This window comes from Mastomys coucha, unplaced genomic scaffold (genome assembly GCF_008632895.1).
Source record: "Mastomys coucha isolate ucsf_1 unplaced genomic scaffold, UCSF_Mcou_1 pScaffold16, whole genome shotgun sequence".
Taxonomy (NCBI): domain Eukaryota; kingdom Metazoa; phylum Chordata; class Mammalia; order Rodentia; family Muridae; genus Mastomys; species Mastomys coucha.
The window spans coordinates 98,908,506-98,928,807 of record NW_022196898.1 but is presented as its reverse complement, the minus strand read 5'-3'; the positions used below and the strand labels follow the sequence as shown (position 1 = coordinate 98,928,807).

General features: G+C 38.1%; 1 protein-coding gene across 2 annotated transcripts in view; it reads right to left on the bottom strand.

Moving 5' to 3' along the window:
- The window catches only part of Adgrl4 (adhesion G protein-coupled receptor L4), a 110,100-nt gene that overhangs the window by 6,599 nt on the left and 83,199 nt on the right, over positions 1 to 20,302 (bottom strand). For both annotated transcript variants that reach the window (XM_031375840.1, XM_031375841.1), the window contains 2 exons: positions 18,541 to 18,761; positions 18,345 to 18,411 (listed from right to left, as the gene is read on the bottom strand). In XM_031375840.1, coding sequence (XP_031231700.1) covers positions 18,345 to 18,411; positions 18,541 to 18,761 — 288 coding nt within the window. The remainder of the gene's footprint in view (positions 1 to 18,344; positions 18,412 to 18,540; positions 18,762 to 20,302) is intronic.

Here is a 20,302-nt window from a genome sequence, read left to right as displayed (position 1 = left end):
AGGGGGGAGGGAGAGGGGGGAGGGAGAGAAAGAGGGGGGGAGAGAGAGAGAGAAGGAGAGAGAGAGAGGGAAAGAGAGAAACAATTATCAAAAGCATATGGTGTCAGACACATAAGAAGTTAGTTCCTATACCATAAGCTCGTGTTTCTTTGAATGTAAGGGCACAGTAAACATCTAGAAGTTAATCAAAAGTGTCATGGGCACCTCAAACATTATTTTTACATACTGAATGCACAGCTATCGGGGTATTAAATTTCCATCATTTTAAGAATTTCCTCAAGAGTCTGGCCAGCCCAGCATTAGACACCAGTGAGATCTAGGTACATACATATTTGTGTATAAAACTGACAGGATCTTTTGTTGTCATGGAGCCTATTAAGAGAAAAGAAAGTAAGCAAATAACTGTAGGATATTTACCCACCCGCCCACTGACGGTAAGTCACACATGGGACTGTTAGGAGGCAAGATGGCATAGCTTAGTGTCAGGCATCATTCTTTCTGTGGCTTCCAGAACTCATCGATTATAGTTCACTAGAGAATTAAGGAGGAGGACAGAAATATGCCCTATGAAAGAAAGTCATCATGAGATACAGGTGTCTGTGCTGGGAGCACATGATGCCCCCTGAGCTATGGGTGAAACAGAAGATGACAATTTCTCTTCTCTTTTGCAAGCTATTTTATTTTGTTTTGAGCCAGTGTCACACTCTGTAGACTAGAACAGCCATGAAATCATGACTCCAATCGTGTCCCTGGTTCTCAAATACTGCATTGTTACATTTCTGGCTTTGCAAACATTGGGGACTTATTTTTAAATACTTTCCCCAAGTAATATCTATTCCAGAGAGTTAAAATAATTGTTAAAAATAATAATTACAGTCAGAGAAATGGTGTTTTAAATAACCTGGCTTTTTCTTTAGTCAAATGTGCTATTTCCACATTGTGTAGGATCACATAGTACAGCAACATGAACCTCGTGGCGAAGCCCACATTTATGTCTTTATATTACTTGTATGAAAATTTTGCCCATAAGCATATAAATGTCCTTAAACGGCTTTGTGTAGATTCACAAACAATACATAAGAAATCAATATCATCCTAAGGCATCCAAAGCATTTGACTTTATGTACTTAGGGACAGAAATGAAGTTTAAGTACTCCAGTCTACATGGAGTGGGAAAATAACTTAAAAGAATGGATTGTGCATCAGTGTAAATGTAACAAAGATTATACCTTAAAACAAGTCTATATAGAATTAAAATTTTCTGATAATAGAGAAACCCTTTGTGCTTAACCACAGGTAAGGACCTTGAGACCAGATGAGAAGTAGACAGTTGCATTTTGAATTAAATAGTTGGCACTACATTTTTAATGTTATCATTTTGTGGTGGTAACTATGTGGTTTTTAAGGAACTGAGAGCTTGGGCAAATTTTGAATACATTCATGCCAATCATAGTGAATAATTTCATTTTCTCATTAGCATTTACCTAACATTTAAGAGCACATAAACGAGTGTGAAAAGCTGGCTTTCATCATTTTGTCAGTTGCCATTCCTTTGTCATTTGTACTGAAACGTAAGTTTTGCAAATGCACAAGGGCTAACTAAGGACTTATAAATGGACATTCATTGTTGGTGTTGCCTTAAATTTTAGATTAGTTCTAGGCTGTCATTCCAGAATCCAGCATACCACTTTGGAAATGACTGTGCCACAAATTCTAGATGGCAGGCACGTGACAGTGAGGTTTGTTGCTGTGTGTTGGAATACAGAGGGAATGCAATGTCACGGATAATTAACCCTGAAGACACTTGGTGGAAATTTAACTTCCATTGCCTCATCTAAGTGGTGTTTATCTATACGCTGATCTATTTTTAATGTCAGTGTTTCAATGCTTGGAACATGCACTCTGTTTAATAATCTGTTTCAAATACTCTTTAAGCAATCTTTTTACTCTTTAAACTTTTTTCTTCTAAAAGGAAATTTTAATGAATGAGCAGACAAGACAGCCAGGGATAACTATGAAGCATTTAGACCTCCAAATACCTTCATGCAAAAGGCTTCACAGCCGTGGTTCAAAGTGTAGCATCTCAGTCAGCCATTTTTCCTTCCTTGGTCTTTTCTCAATAATTGATGATGCCATCTATATGCTGATGTCAGGTCTCACCAAAAGGAATGTGGAAATTTCCTTCAAGGCCCTTCCAGACTCACACTTTAATTTTTCATCATATCAAACAAAATCATGTTCACTTAAGACTGTGTCATGATTGCAGCTTACATATCATTTCAAATAAGTTTTAGTACATTTAAATTAACTGGCACCAGACAAGTATGCTTCTGCTGTGAACAACAGCAGGTCTCTATTCGCCCAGAGAGTGTCCATAGAAAGGTCCCACTCCTTCCCAAACCTTAGAACACCTTCTAAATAATGGAAGGGTTCAATTTCAGAAAAAAAGGAGTATGTTCCATTATCTATGAACCAAACTAGAATCTAAGGGTTGTAAAAGAGAATAAAAGTTTAGTGAAAATTCACTGAGTTTCTGACATCTCAGTATGCACTGCCTCTTTCTTAGCATGGTGAAGTCAACTGAATAACCTTTCTCCCACATAGGCCTAAACAACACCATGTGTTCCATCTGGCTTAGCACTTGCCTCAGAATAGTTGCCTCAGGAATATCTACAGAGTTACAAGATATTCCTGTGCTGAGATTCCAGTACTGGCCCAGGAGAGAGTGGACTACAGAGAAAAGGATGCACAATGTTCAATTATATGATGAAATCAACTGCCGAGTTTCAAACGTATTGAAACAGCTGAATCAGTTTGAAAACATAATAGGTACATTCAAGAAAGTTCTAAACATCACAAGAGAAGATCACTAACAGACCACTCTGGAATAGTTAAACTAATCTCTTGAGATTTGCATGTTAGCAGACAGCAATGTTTTCCCACCAGGCATTGCCTTCTGGGAAATGCAGTGGGATGAATAGGTAATGTACCATTTTACTAGTACTTATCAATGACTGTAATACTGAGATTCAATCTATTATAAAATTATCATAAGTAACAATATGCATTGAGTGAATATTATTCACATTCAATGTGATAAATATTGCCCATGACTTCTTAATTATTCTTCTAATATGATTATAGAATTATAACATATTCTGTTACTAAATTTAGGACACCAGAATTACACAAAGATTATGTGATTTATCTGAGATAAGGGCTAAGAAGGATCAGAGGCAAAATTCATTCCTAATAGTTACAGAGTTTAGGCTATTAAACATTTTATAAAACTATCAAAATGCAGATGAAAACCAGCAAAGAGAAGCTAAAGTGAAATTAAGACAAAGATATTAATCATGCAGGCATTTATTATAGAACTGGCAAGTAGTTTAGTAGTTTATTAGTAGCTTATGCTCATTCAAAGTGGTCAAAATCAGTGATGGAGCCTTGCTCATGGAGACTAGGATTCAACTTGTTGAAGGCAGGTGTCATTTCAATTTTCCAGAGGTCAAAAAATGTGGTACTAGTCAACAAAAAGGCTCCTAACCAACATAATCTGAATATTTTTTGCTTGTCCCACTGGTATTCTTTAAAGTATGTAGAGGAATTTTAATCTAGCAACATGGCTACTCTGGCAAGGGATCATATCCAATGATCTATGTCTGATGTTCTGGCTAGAATACAGACATGCCCTTAGTACATACCTTTAAAGTAAATTAGTTTGTAGAAGGAAGTAGCCATGTTTGAATTTAACATCTAATTGAGGGGCAAAGTGATGAATGACAAAGTGAGTCAGAGGTGTACACAACTCTCCTGAGAATAGACAGCAAGTGTAGAGAAGTGGAGTTGAGTTTGTTCCTGAGTATCTGCAGTTCAGTGTAGGTCAGCAGAGGCAGTTGAAGCCAGAGAATAAGGAGCCAGAAGATTAGAACAGATTGCTAGAGTTAGTTTGAGGCCAAGCAGAGCAATTCAGTGAGAAGCTGAGAGAAGCCAGATTAAATCAGTCAGCTTGAACAGGCGTTTGAGTCAGAAGAGCTGAGTTGACCCAGCCAGTAAGATTTCCAAAAGAACTAGAAAGGGTGAGCTTATTCAACAGTAAGCCTCTAAGACAACATTCCATCAGGTGAATAAATGTTGCCTTTATAAAAATGTGATGTGAAAAAATCTAAAATAGAATTTTAACACTGCATTTAATATTTTCTAGGGATGATTAAGCTTTTGGAGTCATAAGAATGTTTCTGGTGCCCCTATATTTTCTAGATCATATGAAGTCTCACATGTCACATGGGAGCTGTTCTATAGAGGTCTATTTATCAAATTGGCAAGGTAACCCTGTGCTACTTTTCTCTCTGCAGGAACATGTTGTAAGGTATATACATGCTTGCCCAGCCACATAATCTAGATTTAATAGGTAAATTCAATAACATAAGCAGATGAGCTTCAGTGTCTCCAAAAGCACTGAGACTAGCCTTCAAACCAGTAACAAACATACATAGGAGAAAATATCAAATGAACATATTTCATACCTCTGGAGTAAGCTATGCTGCCAGGCAGGTTGCAGGAGTCCACGCAAGCTAACAAGTATGATCTCCACAAAGATCTAATCATATTTGATACAATGAATTTAATCATTATGAAGACAGTATCTGGGATATATTTAGATGCATTGCCCAGTTGCATTTAAGACTGCATAATATTTAGTTCAATACATGCCTTCTCTTTTGTCAAATAAATGTCTAGAGGTCTCTTTACATGTGTCCTATAAATTAGTTATTTAAAAAGTCTTGGAGAAAAATGCTATTCTTCATGGGATAGTAAGTTAACTTAATATATGGAAGAAAATTTAGTGGCAAATTTAAGTATGTTCTTTCTATAAATTTAAGCTATTGCAATCAGTTCAGTAAATGTCATTTCAAATGTACAAAGATAGCATTACTGATGACACAAAGGGGAACTAGGACAGTCCTCTACAATGAGGTCTGCTACACAAACACCTGATCATGGATCATAGATACATCTTTTTGAGCAGGAGGTTATGAACCTTCTAAACAGAGTAGAAATTGGGGTGCATTTCAAAGGCTTGCCTAGATATGTACATAGAATGAAATAATAGTATAAAACAGACTGTACTTATCTATAATTTAATTATTGTATGTATAGTAAAATAAAATTTTAACTTTAGATAATGAAATTCAAATATCTTGATGTAATGTATATCAAATGTGTGAAATAATTTTCTTTCATGCTTAATCTTTTAATTCTTTTCAAGAATATTTTATAGTGCACATACTCTACATAATATAAGGCAATGTGCATAATCCAGTAAATGTGCAGGGTTTTCAAGGTGTGAGGACCCTTTACTGATGGATGATTCAACTTCCAGATAGAACACATGGCTCCTAGAGCAACACTAGAAGTCCAAGTACAGGCCTGAAATCAACTAAACAATTTTTGAGCTCTCTTTGTTTTGCTTTCTTAATACATGAACACAAGTAACATTAATGTTCATCTTGCATATTTTTTGCCTGAATAAAATCACACACTTAATGTTAGGTTCTCAGAATCATGCTCAATATGTGAGTGTCCAACAAACAGTGATTAAGCAATTGCTCTTGGTCTAGAATCCACTATACATAAAAGCAAACTACTTTTTTATTTCTTTATGGGTTCTCAGGATCAGGAATAATGACTCATATCTTACGGGCCCAATATTCACTTGCTATATGAATTTAACAATTAAGTTTCTATGGTAAGTGACCTTAATTATCTACATCAAGAAGCAATCACTTGACCACTCATTAACTGAACAAACGTATAAAAAAATGATCATGATTTGTCTCACATCTTCATGATTTGGCTACAAAAGTTTCTCACTAACATAGAATTCTTTGAAGGTTGAAAGTAAAAGAAACAGAGACTAAAATCATCCAAATGTAAGGATTCTGGACTGTAGTGAAATAGGGAAGTCCTTGAAGACCATCCTTTGGAATTGATCTCTAAACTTCAGAGTAACAGAAAATAAAAATAGATACATTGCAAATTTTAATGATACAACGATTGTGTGGGAAAGACTGAGGGAGGGAGAGGAAGGATGTATGGAATGGCAAGTACTTCATGGACGTTATGGACAGATGAGACCGTAACACCTAGCAGGAGCGATTGACTGTGGCGCACACTCATTAAATCGAGGCCTGGATACAAGGCTAAGGCATAGCTGAAAGCTTTTGTAATTCAGTTGTCAGGGTCTTTCCTTGTAAGGATATTTCCCCCCTCAACCCTACTGATTTCCTATGTTAGTTAATTAGGGCTATCTTTCTTTTTATTATGGCCAAAATTTTATTCTAACAATGATCATCTCTGGCAATAAGAGAATTACTTATAATTCATATTTTAGCATGTTTCCCTTAGGAATATTTTATACCTGAAGGTTTTTGGTGTTTGAAAAAGTATTTCAACTCTTTAAACTAGAGTAAAAAATAGAAGGACAGAGAAGAGAATGAATAATTTGTAAACTGGAGGATAAAGTGAATCCCTGTGGCTTTAAGTGAACGTCCATTTTTATTAAAAACCTGCAGTTAGTCATAGGCCATGGAAAATACTGAAATGGGAACAAAGGTGAAGGAGAAAACCCGTGTGGGAAGGACATTTGTGATGATTGTTCATATTATGGTTTCAGAGGTGAGAAGCTATCCTTGTATACACACTTGCCAAATAAATTGTGGCCAGAGCTCAGTAGAAGCTGCGACACTTTACATAAACTTGTAGAGACTTCAGTATAGACTTTGAATAATTATTTAGTCATGAAAAGAGATAATATTCAAAATCATTGCCAAGTAAAACATTTTTAAAGCTTTTTGTTTGTTTTTCTTTTTTTGCTAGTTTTAATTATGTGTATGATTGCATACATGAGAGTAGTTTCTCTGGAAGACCCAAGATGTCAGATCCCCTGAAACGGAGTTACAAGCGCTTGGTTGCTCTCTGACTTGCATGCTGGGAACCTGGTAGAAAGCAGCATCCACTCTTAACCACTGAACTGTTCGGCAGCATTGCACCCCTGGAAAGTTAGGTTTTAATCTAAATGGTAAAATAGAAGTGATATAAAGTTGTTCCCCAAGTTATTTTGCTCTCCTTGACCTTTCAGAGGACATTCATAGCCTGAGGCCACTTGCAGTAGCTGTGTTACAAAGCTGCAATCACTATTTCCATCTATGAGATGCAGGCACAGAAGGGACTCACTGAGAGCTCCTTTTTAAACCATACTACCTTTGAGACTTCTATCACTGCCTGGCCAAAGCCTTCTCTTGTTCAGGTGAATCGAACCCAACCTATTACATGTCTTAGTAAAAACATACCACAGGTATGCTCGATGACTGAACACACTCCATTATGTGTCTTAGTAAAAACATACCACAGGTAGGCTCGCTGGCTGGACAGAGACAATAATCTCTCCTAAGCACTAAGGTAAACCTGGGAGGTCTTAGTAAAAGCTTCCCTGTTTTGTGCTTGATTTTTTTCCCCTTACCTTCTTCTGAGGGGAAGGAATGAATACATTTGAGCAAGCTCACCTTGGAGCAGCACTCATTTATTTCCTCGACGGTATGACCTGAGTGGTTCCTACATGCTGGACCTCACAAACAGTATAGTGGAGGAAAATCCAGAACGCTCTCTTCTCACAGACCTTAAAGTCATTCAAAAATGATAAATACTGACCAGTCATGAATCAGATATTCATAAAAACTTACCCATGCAATAGAGAGAGCAAGAAAGAGAGAGAGATCAAGAAAGAGAGAGAGTGAGAGAGAGCGAGCGAGCGAGAGAGACAGAGACAGAGGCAGAGAGAAAGGGAGGGAGAGAGACATAGAGAGAGAATGCAGTAGAAGATAAAGAGAAAGCCTGCCTAACAGCCAATGTGGTTAAACAGGTGGGTTACATACCATTATTGGCCTAGGCGGTTGAGCAGGGTTCTGTCCAGTGAACATCTTATTAAGAGAGATCTGGTATAGTCTACCCTCACTTTCTGCCATATCTGCTAGGCTGGCCAGTGCAAGTCACATATTCAGAGTACATTCCTTTGCACACAGTAAAACATGCATGAAAAGGCATGAGCGGTGTCCCACTTCCATTTCCTGATCCTATGCCTGTACATGGTAGTTGCCAGGTTGACTGAGCACACCCAGACACTGGAGGTTGAGTAGCAGACTAGCCATGGCCATTATGCTCAGTCTCATAGGATTTTACTACAAGCAATCTTTGTTTGTATAAAAAGACCTAACAAAAATAATTTTTGAACAAAGCTGCTTTATAGATTCCCTACACAATAACACTATTTTGAAGTGTTTTTGTAAGCCTCTGTAACTCCCAAATAGCTCCATGGTTTGAAGATAAATAAACTAACAGGACCACTCTTAGAACAGATCACGTGCAAAGGTTACTGACTTGATCCCAAGAACCACGTGAAGCCAAGAAAGGTGGCAACAGACATGGCAATGCTGACAGAGGTCGTCGCTTAGTTACAATGACTTAGGGATGTGTCCTGCGTTACTCTCAGAGAATAATCGGAATATGCACTTAGTTACAATGACTTGGGGATGTGTCCTGCGTTACTCTCAGAGAATAATTGGAATATGCACTTACCTCTTGACTAAATTAAACAATTTTTAAAAATTCATCATGAGCAAATTTTTGAGGGTTTTATGAGTTAAAGATATTATAAATGATTTGCTTTATTGTAATCAGTCCACTTACAGAAATTTATCTGCTTCTTAAATTATAAATAGTAGAATCCCTCTAGGCATGTCTAAACAGATAAATCTAGATTATGGTACCAGAGTGCAAAAATCTTGAGATCTGATCTTCTACCAAATGCTGTTCCTATTTTTATTTTTGCATACTGCAGGAGCTTCTGTGAGGAACAACGGAGACATATTAAAAGGTTTTGTGAAGATTAAAAGATTATGCAAATATACATCATGTACTAATTCTAGTGACTGTGCAGATGAACCAACGCCATCAGGGCTTCCCTCTTCAGGGCCACCCCATAGATCCTGTACTGCAGAGGGATGTGTACAAGGGAGCACTTGCAATCAGCATCTCTTTAGACACGTTTTTAAAATTGGGTTTGAGAGACTTAAGGTAGTTCTTTAAAAATCTCTAATTTTTACAAGTTTATTCAAACCTTATGAAATTCTCCAGTAAGTCCCAAATGGTACATGCTTTTAATCCCAGGACTTGGGAGGCAGAGGCAGGTAGATTTCTGAGGGCATGGCCAGCCTGGTCTACAGAGTAAGTTCCAGGACAGCCAGGGCTACACAGAGAAACCCTGTCTCGAAAAACCAAAAAAAAAAAGTACTTGCAGTAACAATACAACTTTTCTGTATGAGAACATCGTAATGCATTATAATGTACTATTATATTGCTTTTTCTCCCTCCGAAAACAGCCCCTCTACTTCATTTCTTTTAAAAACATTTTAGCTATCATTCAAGAAGGTCAGAATAATATGAAAAAAAGAAATAATGTTGCAGGCACTTAACTATTTATTAATATATAGTGTAGAGAAAGTCTGGAACATTACACTGCTTTAAACCTCAGGCTTCACTGCAAGATGGAATGAAAAGCATCTGGCACTGAATTAAAATTTTCAATGAAAATGGTGACCCAGTCTTCATAAGATTAAGATTCCAAACCAGAGACATTTCCTGGGAGAGCTGTAATGTGGTTATCCAGGGCACAGTGCCTACACCTTGACTGTGATACACCTTGACTGTGGTTCTTTCTCGTGTCTGGGCTTTTTGTACAAGAGTAAAACTAACCTTAATAGTACAGGCTAGACTAGAGGCAGTTTCCAGTTTAGGGAACTAGGGACATATTCCTCTGGGGAATGTTGAATCTAGATATATTTGAAGGTAGTGTAGGTACTGGAATCTAAGGAGTAGGAGCTGCAGATGATGAGGAATTCCCCCCTGCACAGTGCTACAACAAAGGTTTTGCCCAGTGTCATCAAACTCGTGTTCTAGTGAAGAATGGAAGAATCTTCCTGTGTAGAAGCTAAGAAACTGTCTCTTCCCTTAAGAGTTACTGCAGTTGGGCAGGCCAGTCACCTGCCCAAGAGACTAACTATCTTAAGGGAAGTAGAAGAAAGACACACCCTATTAAGGAGATAATGTTCTTTTCTTCCACAGATTTCTACTCCCCTTGCATAGTCTCTGAGCTTCAGTAGGGTTCACCCAGAGCTGCGCACCTTCTGGTGTCTGTCTCTCCCCCTGCCCTCTGTGCTCCCTCTCTGAGCTTCAGTAGGGTTCACCCAGAGCTGCGCACCTTCTGGTCTCTGTCTCTCCCCCTGCCCTCTGTGCTCCCCTCTCTGCTGCTTGGGGCTTTTTCACTCTTTCTCTAAAGCTCTTCAACCTGTGTCATGGCCTGGGCTTGTCTGCCATACAGCTGACCTCTATGTCACTTTAACTTAAATGGCATGGCTTTCCATCTCTTTCTCTTTTCCATTTCCCTCTCCGTCCCTTCCCTCCTTTCTCTTACCCTTCCCTCCCCTCCCCTCTCCTCTCCTGCCTCCTTACCCCTTCCCTTCCTTTCTCAACTCCATTCTTTTCCTCTAGGGAGTCACAGAGATTTACAACTCGCTTGCTCTCCTGCTTTTCTTTTTAACTCTAATTAAATTGTCCTTGAGCTTCTGTTTTGAGTCTATTCTTGAATTCGTTTTTTTTTAATATTTTCTTTATTTACATGTCATATGATTTTTCCTTTCCCAGTTTCCCCTCGAAAACAAACAAACAAACAAGAAAAACAAACCCCTGTTGCCTTCCCCTCCCCCTGATTGCCACCCTACCCTCTCCCACTTTCTGGCCCTGGCATTCCCCTACACTGGGGCACAGAACCTTCACAGGGCCAAGGGCCTCTCCTCCTATTGATGATCGACTTTGCAATCCTCTACTATTCTTGGATTCTTTAACAATGAGAGTAAGAATCCCATTAGGAAACCCCAGTTTCCATAGTATCATTTGATAAGCACAAGGTACTTCCCACAAATTCAAGTAATACTTGGTTTATTGTAATGAACCAAGTTTCTTTTTGCCTTTATTTAGTCTGAAAGCACCATTTTGATACTATAGTAGGTAATAATATCACATATTGGCATAAATATTAGAAAAAAGGCTTTTTCATATAATTTGGTGTAACAAATGAATTTGTATAATTTTATGAGATAATTATGTAAATTTTCAAATCTGTACATGCTTGTATTTCTACCTCTAAGATGTGCTTCTTAAGACTCTCTGGATGGATACATAGCTAGGGTGGGACTGAACTCTTCATGCAACACTATTTTTAGAAAATGCTGGAAACAAATATTTATCCTTAGGGGACCTTTTAAATACATACTCATAATAAGCAAGGATACAAATGGTAAAAGTGTATGTTCTAGTAAGGAAAGAAGGATAAGGCATATTCTAGGCTATAGGTGATTCAAGGGTTTGTTTTTTTTTTTGCTTTTTTTGAGTTTGTAATTGAGTACACACACCATAATAATGTAATATCCACCCTATATATATATATGTATGACATTTGATATATGATATTTTTAGTATAAAATTGATAGATTTTTTTGTCTCTATCAATACAAAGGCAATCCAGGATGAAAACTCTCCTCTCTAGGAAGAGGTTTACAGCTATGCAGAGACAAGCATGTGCCAGTGAAGGGTTGACTACACCTGACAGGAACTGCTTAGATGTGCATGTTCTTGGTTTTCTTGAGGTGCGAATTGTGAACCAAAGTTCTGTCACAGGAGTAGTAGGTTGTAAGGAGTGCTACTACAGAATGGAATGATACAGTCTTATGCTATTCAGATGTCTCTCAAGCTTGGATAATTCTGAAATGCAAACTGTAATGATACCATAGAAGACTTGTACACACACACACACATAAGTGGTCACACATTCTCTCTTATATGAGCTATATGAGTGACTCATTTTCAGTAGTTTTAACTGGTATTTCTTTAAAGGGAACTAGGAGACTAAACACAGAAGGGCCACCAAGGAGAACAACCACTGCACCTGAGTGGTACGCTGGCTGCATGAATGTCAGTTTGGAAGAGTGGTACCATTGCCATGACTTATTACAACAGTTTAATTTAAATCCTAGTGAAAGACCATAGCTTTAAGGAGCATCGGAGCTCTCCCTTGGGCCCCTCCCTCAGAGCTCAGGGATCCCTGTGAACACCTCAGAAGATTAGGAGGAAAGATTGTAGTGGTCAGAGAGGATGGAGGGCGCCAGGAGAACCCACCAAATTAACTAAGCAGGGCTCATAGGGATAGCAGAGACTGAAGCAGCAAGCATGGCGTCTACATAGGTCTGCACTAGGCTCTTCGTATACATGTTATGGCTGTTATCTTGATGGCCTTGTGGGACTCCTATGGGAGCAGGTGTGCCTCTGACTTTTTGCCTAGTCTTGGGACTCTTTTCCTTTTATTGGGTTGCCTTGTTCAGCCTTAGTATGAGGGCTTTTAATATATCATATTTTATATTGTTTTGCTACATTTGATTGTTGTCTTCTGGAAGCCTGTTCTTTTCTGAAGGGAAAGTAATGAGAGTGGGTCTTAGGGACAAGGGAGGTCAGGGGAGCTGGGTAGAATTGGAGCAAGGGGAAGCTGTAGTACAATGTATTGTACGTGAGAAGAATCTATTTTCAATTAAAAAAAAACCCTCCTTATGTGGACACAGATTAATTAGAATTTGTGGGCTTAGCTTAATCCTATTGTTCAATTACTGAACGTATATCTATGGGAACATTCAATTTCTGTTTAAAAGTTGTCTAAATTTTCATGAACTCCTTTTTTATATTTATTTACTTGAATCTTGCAGCTTGCATAGGTTTTGTTAAAGGAACTCAAAATTAAAGATTAAAAATATTGAAAAAATATTGAAATCATCTACAGCTTGAAGCTCTCACTGTTGCAAGGACTTTGAAGTCCCTTTTCCACCCAGCTTGTTTTCAGAAGTATAGTTGATCCTTTCATGGACAGTCACAATTGTTAAATGTTTAAATGCTATGATTCACAGATAGAATCAATGGGGTCACCAGCTTCTCATTCACGGACTCAAGAGATGCTTAATATTAATAAGTTCATATCCGAGGAAGGGCTTGTATATCATTGATGGAGAATATGTTGCTGTTCAGATGTTTAGCAGTTAACTCTTATCAGGGGAGATGGAATATTTGAAACAGCATGCCCAAGAAGAGAAAAAGCAACAGAGCTGAAATAATTCATGTATTACTCATTTATATCATGTCTCAAAGACATTCTATGTTCTGCCCAGTATTCTCCAGACCATGCAAGATGATGCTGACTATAAAGGGTTCCAGAGCATCCTCATACCTCGGACAAGGCTTGTCCCTCACTCAAGGCCACAAAACCCGCACCACTAACTATCAATTTAAATGTATGACTTAACATACTTTTTCTAAGAAACTTAATATTTATTTTTATTAAATTTCTACCTTATTTGGTCAATTTTATTTACAGAGTGTAGTTGCAGAGTGTACTGCAAACCACATACTAGATAATAGTAGGCATATACATTGTATTTTGCCATAATTAAATGCTGTGACATATTCACTAACATTTTCAAAGCTGGAATCGGCAGAAGCACTCACATGCACATGCACTGGGTTTGATTGCACATATTCTAGTGCATATGATTTGAGGCTTTGGAAATCCTGTTTCAAAATTTGTCTTTCTGTTTGACTTTTTAGCACAGAAGGTAAGAATAAAAGAGTCATAAAATTTTCTTATGCATCAGTTGAGATTTTCTTTTGTTAATTGCCAAAGAATGGGTGCTTTATAATATATGCTATTTACAATTTCATAGTTGAGCTCTTCTGACATTAAGCTTCTCATTTATTTTTGGGAGTCTAGGGCACAGAGGGATCAAGCACCCAAAGACCTTTTGTGTTGCCTCATGCATTACTATGGTTTTATTATTAAATCAATTAAAATTCAAAATTGATTACTGTGTGTTCTGGGGTTGCTCAGAATTATACCCAGAAAGTTCTCACATGCAGTAGAAGAGACCAGAGAGGTACAAGAGAGGAGGGAGTACAAATTTTATGTGAGTACATTCCAGAAATGGAATAGTTTCAAGTTTGGGAAAGGCCCCACAACTCTGCACCAGTTAATAATTTCTGAAAGCAGAACTTCATGGAAAACTTTACGATTATCAAGGAAAAGGACTCCATCCTGGTCAGGGGTGGTAAATAGATCATGATGGCCACTGATCTTTTCAAGAAAGTATCCAAATCTCTGGGGAGGTATGGCAAAGGAAGGCTGAAAGCAGGAAAAGAAGTGGATTCCCAAAGTCCCATCATTACCTGTGGTTGTGGCCAGTCTAGGCAAAGAGCATACTCACCACTAAGGCTGTGATGGTAGGCACTAAGGCTGTGATGGTAGACATTAAGGCTGTGATGGTAGGCACTAAGGCTGTGATGGTAGGCACTAAGGCTGTGATGGTAGGCACTAAGGCTGTGATGGTAGGCACTAAGGCTGTGGTGGTAGGCACTAAGGCTGTGGTGGTAGGCACTAAGGCTGTGGTGGTAGGCACTAAGGCTGTAGTGGTAGGCACTAAGGCTGTGGTGGTAGGCAATGAACTCACTTCGGCTCAGAGTATTCCAAAATGAGATATAACGGTAGAAAAAAGAGATCAGAAAGAGTCAAGAAAAACGAAAGTGGTGCTTTAGATAAAGGCAAGAATTAGCTTTAAGTCCTACTTTTAGATCTATAGCTTATGCCAATCACTTATCATTTTTAGGTCTCATTTTTAAATGTTCCAATGGCATAATAAAACTGTAGGATATCTAAAAGTGATGAATATTAAAGTACTACCATGTATGTTGAAATAGTGTGTACTTAGTAATTTGTAATACTTATTATTAATCCTAGAAATTTAGTAGGGGATAAAGAGGTCTGATTGTAGAGTAGAGAACTACATAATTCCATCTAGTCGCTACCTAGTTAGTTTAGTTTGCTAGTAAGAAAGAAGAGTCTAGACCAGGGTGATACCTATGTGAAACTTAACTCTTGAATTCAAAAAAGTAAGTAGATGAGTGTGCCTAGTTTTCAGTGCTGTTTCTTCCTTTGCCCTTTGCTCATTTGCAAAGGATTCCTAGGAGCACAAAGGGCTGCTTGACATCAACTCAAGTTCACAATTAAATCTTCTCCCTGGCCTGATTCACAGAAATGCAGAATCTGCTCTTTTCCTCTTTATATGCAGTGTCCTCCATCCTGTTCAGGGGTTGTTAAGCAATCATAGTGGCCTACTGACCTCTCTTCACCCCCACCAGTGTCATTTTTTTATCCCTCTGTTGTTTGTTTTATCTGTAGGTCAATCAATTACTGTCACAGTATTTCAGTGTGCATGGTGTGTCTATCACTGTTACAGTATCTCAGTGTGCATGGTGTGTCTATCACTGTCACAGTATCTCAGTGTGCATGGTGTGTCTATCGCTGTTACAGTATCTCAGTGTGCATGGTGTGTCTATCACTGTTACAGTATCTCAGTGTGCATGGTGTGTCTATCACTGTTACAGTATCTCAGTGTGCATGGTGTGTCTATCGCTGTTACAGTATCTCAGTGTGCATGGTGTGTTCATCACTCTCCTACTATTTGCAACTTAATTATATCCTTCAGCATGTTTTCCTACCAGGGTATTCCCAGGGGTTTTCTAATCAACAGGTGTTTGCTATCCTCCAATGGCAAATGATAAAATCTGAATATCTGAAGGAATCTCTCTTTAGTGTGTCCACATGGTTTATCTGCCTGCAGAGAAATGCGGAGGTAGTATGACTGGGTCTTGGATTCTTGTTATTCCTTGTCGGGGTCCACTGACTCCTGACTGGGAACAGATCTGGCTGCCTACTAGGAGAGGGAAACTTCACAACACCTCTTTAATTTTGTCTTTTAATTCTTTAATTACTCTTTATTTTTGGTTTATATGATGGTATCAATGTAGATTTTCCTATACGGGTCCCTCTTATTCATCAGAGAGAAGCAACCATATTTATATCCAGCCCTGCCTCTTAGCTGTTTGTAGCATCACTTGACCCAGGGAACCTGAAACCCCTTCCTCTTGCTTCACTTTTTTCCTAGCATTTTCTTTCTCTCATTTTTCTTTCTCTTATTTTTCTTTGCTCTTTTGCCTCCTTCCTTTCTTTCTTCCTTTTATTTCTTTTCCCTTTTTATGTTTTGAGAATGGCTCTTCTACTCTAGCCTTGGCTGATCTGTAGCTGAGGGTGACTGTGGTACTGTAATTTTCCTTAATACTGGCGGCAAACGCAAAGGGTCTAGAAAATGTAATCCATGGTGGCCAAGAACTGTGGACTATCTACGAGACACTTGCTGTCCTATTATCTTCTGCGAAGACTCTGGAGTCTCAGGCCAAGAAAATGTGATTGGCTCACAGTTTCTCTAATTTTATTACCGAACAAGAAATTATACTGTGGCAAGAGGAATGTTTGCAGTTGAGGTCAGCTTAGGCCATCGCACCATCAAGATATTTAAGTGTAGTTGTAGAGTCAGGATGACTAGAATTCATTGACTCCCTTTGATGCTGTAATCAATAGTTTGGGGTATTTTATAAAACATGATAATTAGAGAACCCTGAGATGCCTTTCCATTTTTTAAGCAATCAGACCAGCTGGTTAACCTGGGAAAGGTTAGCATGCTAGAATTGCACAGAAGGTGGACTAATTTGTTCAATCCAAACTAGAAAACTGTGATAGACTTCACTTACATTTCTGGAAGTTTTCAGCAATCAGTTTTAGATAGCTCACCCAGAGTCTGAGGTATCTATTTTCATTTGTAAGTAACTTTACAACATGATTTCAGAGAAAAATTCTACTCCTTCTTGCTTTAGAGAAACAAGGTCCATTTCTTCCTGTTTTCAGCATAATTCCTAGATTTCCATTTCCATGTTTCATCTAAGCATTAAGAATTATTATTCACCTGCTTTGTTGGGAAGATATCAGTAGAAAAGAACACATAAAATATCTTCACATGAAATGCTCATATCAAAACTACCAGTAAAGATACATGAATTGGACACCACTTGGTATGTATTGTGATGTGTACTATAATACAGATGCTATAAATTAAATTAGGCCAAATAATTATGGTAAATATCTAGCCAGTAGTTTAAAAAAATTACTGGATCAATTGTGAGAATTATGAACAGTGTTTGTGGTCATTAGTACACATAATTTCCATACGACTAGCAAATAACTCTTCAGAACTCATTGCTTTGCATACACAACTATTTCTATTTAGCCATTCCATCCCAACCATAAAAGATTCAAGAAACAAAAAAGATAGAGGAAGGAAAAAAAGAGTCTAGTTTATGGCCAAATCATATGGGAGAAAGTTGTCCAAAATATTCTCAGAGTTTTTGTTCTGACAATTCCTTCCTTTCTTGCATCTCGTCAGGACTCCCTTATTCATTGACAAGACTATTATGTTCAGAATGGTTACTGAAAACTTTCAGCACTCAGAAATGCTCGTGAGACATATAAAAATGTCTTTATTCAGACTGGAACATATAATACCTGCCAAATTTGTAGGTTTGAAACCACTTTCAATAGGAATTAAAAGGCCTCCTTCCTTGTTGAAATAGGACTATCAATAGACAACTTGTCTGCTTGGGAGAAATAGCAGGTTCTTGTCTCTGATGTTGCAATTTAGTTTAAAATCACTTTGTGATGACAGGGTACATAAAGATGACAAAACTCTAAAGATGACAGTCTAATTTTCAAAGATGACCGATCATCGATGAAAGATTAAATAACGTAAACATTTGAAATGCCAGATTATCGGGTGGTGGGCACACTTCCAGCATTTCAGGATGTAGAGACACTGCTGATAAGGCAGTGGAGACTTCTGACATTCCTTCTGTACACTATGCAAAACCATCCTTCCCCAGGAGATGTGAATGAACGGTAACTGCTTTTCATTTACAAGGTATGCATTTTCTCCATTCTAATGCACCATCTTAAATGGTTCCAAATGACAGGCACAGAGTGATTAAAATCAGTTTCTACAGAGCCCCACGCCTGATTTGGGAATGTCCTTCTTAACCATAGTCAGTCTTTAAGTTTTTTTTTTCTTTTTTTCATTGGATATTTTCTTTCTTTACATTTCAAATGTTTTCCACTTTCCAGGTCTCCCCTTCAGAAACCTCATATCCCAGCCCCCCTCCCCTGCCTCTATGAGGGTGCTCCCCCACCCACCCACTCCCATCCTCCCGCACTGGCATTGCCCTACTAAGTTTTCATAGCAATTTTGTATACGTACAAGGATGATTAGACATGCTGGTCCTATGAAGCTCCAAATGAAGTTGTTTTCAGTGCTCAGCCAACATCTGAAAAGTAAGCGAGAGATAAAGATCAGTGAGATCTGCACGGACCGTAACAAAACAGCATTTTCAAAGACACACGGGGCATTCATTCAGTAGTGTCTTTCCAGGGCTCACAATGTTTGTTTGACTTACACTTTGGTGGTACCATAATATCTGTATCCTAAAGATGCGGAGAATCCAACAACCACGGCTGGGCTGAGATAGCCAAAGATATAAAAGTTCTTGTGTAAAAACCCCTTGTTGTAGATGACGCCGACCACGATGAGGTATAAGTGAATGCCTTCAATGCACATCCAGGCAAAGGCCGCCAAGAAGAAGTAATGCAGCAGGCCGGCGATGATAGAGCAGACCAACTAGAACACAAACAGGGAAGAAACCATAAGCAACGTTCTCCGTGGAATGTTGTATCACCCGTCAGCATTCTTCACAAAGGAGGCCACTGCGTATCACAGCTGATCACGCTACGATCTTCATGTCTCCTCAGCTTTGTTTTTAAGTTGCCCTGCTTGAGGCTGATTTAAAGGAGCTGCACTTCATCAGTGGGAAATGCCAGCTGACCTCGCGACAGAATTAACCTTAACGACTTGCCTTGAGATTTGCTGTTTTTATGCATTAATGTTCTGGGATAAACTGGGGACTCTTCCCACAAATTGTTTCTCAGTGACTCTATGGTGGTTTAAACTGACTCCTATCTGGACAGCATTTTCCTTTCCATTTTAAAGTTCAAAGAATGTAGATTATTCTTTAATCATATAAAATAAAGTGAACATCTTGATTAAGTGGTAAAGTTGAAAACGTACAAATAGTAGTACGTTTCATGAACATATACATTGTAGAATTTCTTCTGGTTGTAAATTTGAAATGTGTTTTTGTTAAACATTTTTCATGAGCATTATTTATTACTTAGAACTGGAATTACATTTGAATTTGCTTTTTGTTTTTTAAAAAGAAACTTTATGTGTATGTTTGTCTACTCGTCTGTATGCATACCATACACATGAAGTATCCTTGCAGGCCAGAAGATGGTGTCAGATTCCTTGAGATTGGACCATTTTTCCCCAAAAGTACTTTATTTATAAAAACTAAAATTGTAATTATATTTATTTTTCAAATGTCAGGAAAGTTAATTTCTCTCCGTCTCAACGATTAAATTAATGGTGCCAATTCATTCACTGCTCCTGCAGAACACTGGAGTTTAGGTCCCATCCCCCATACTGGGCAACTCACAAAAACAAGGTGAAAACAATGTAGACTCTTCCAAAAACATGCACATATGTGCGCACATGTGCAAACACACACACACACACACACACACACACACACACACACACACACAAATTAATTAAACATTGTAACTACATTCCCTCTTAATATGCTTTCTGTTTTAGGAAAACTTGAACTCACATTTAGAGATGTTTTGGGTAGTCCAGCAGATCAAAGGAATTATGGTTTGTTTTTTCATTTGAAGGTCTCAAAAATAAACACAAGAATTTGATTGCCATTGCTGAACATACCAAGACTTATATCTAACAAACTAAAAAGTCATGTGCATTTTCCTATGAAATGAAGATTGACAAACAGTTCAAACTGATGTTGAAAGAATCTGAAGACTCCATTAGATTGATTAATTTATATCTGTCTGCCATCATGATAGGTCACAAAATTCATTCATCTTTTTTTCTTTTTCAAAAATTTTTAAAAGTTTCTTGAGAAACAAGATAGACTACTCAGTTGAGCCAAACCAGAGATTCATGTATGGTTTCCAGTGACAATATTTGCCACCTCATGTGATCAAACCATGCAAACATTACAATCAGCTGTGTCAAAAGTCTAGCACAATATGTGTAGAGTTTTCTAGCAAGCTTGCCACCAAGCAGCGTCTGATTGCTTTGCT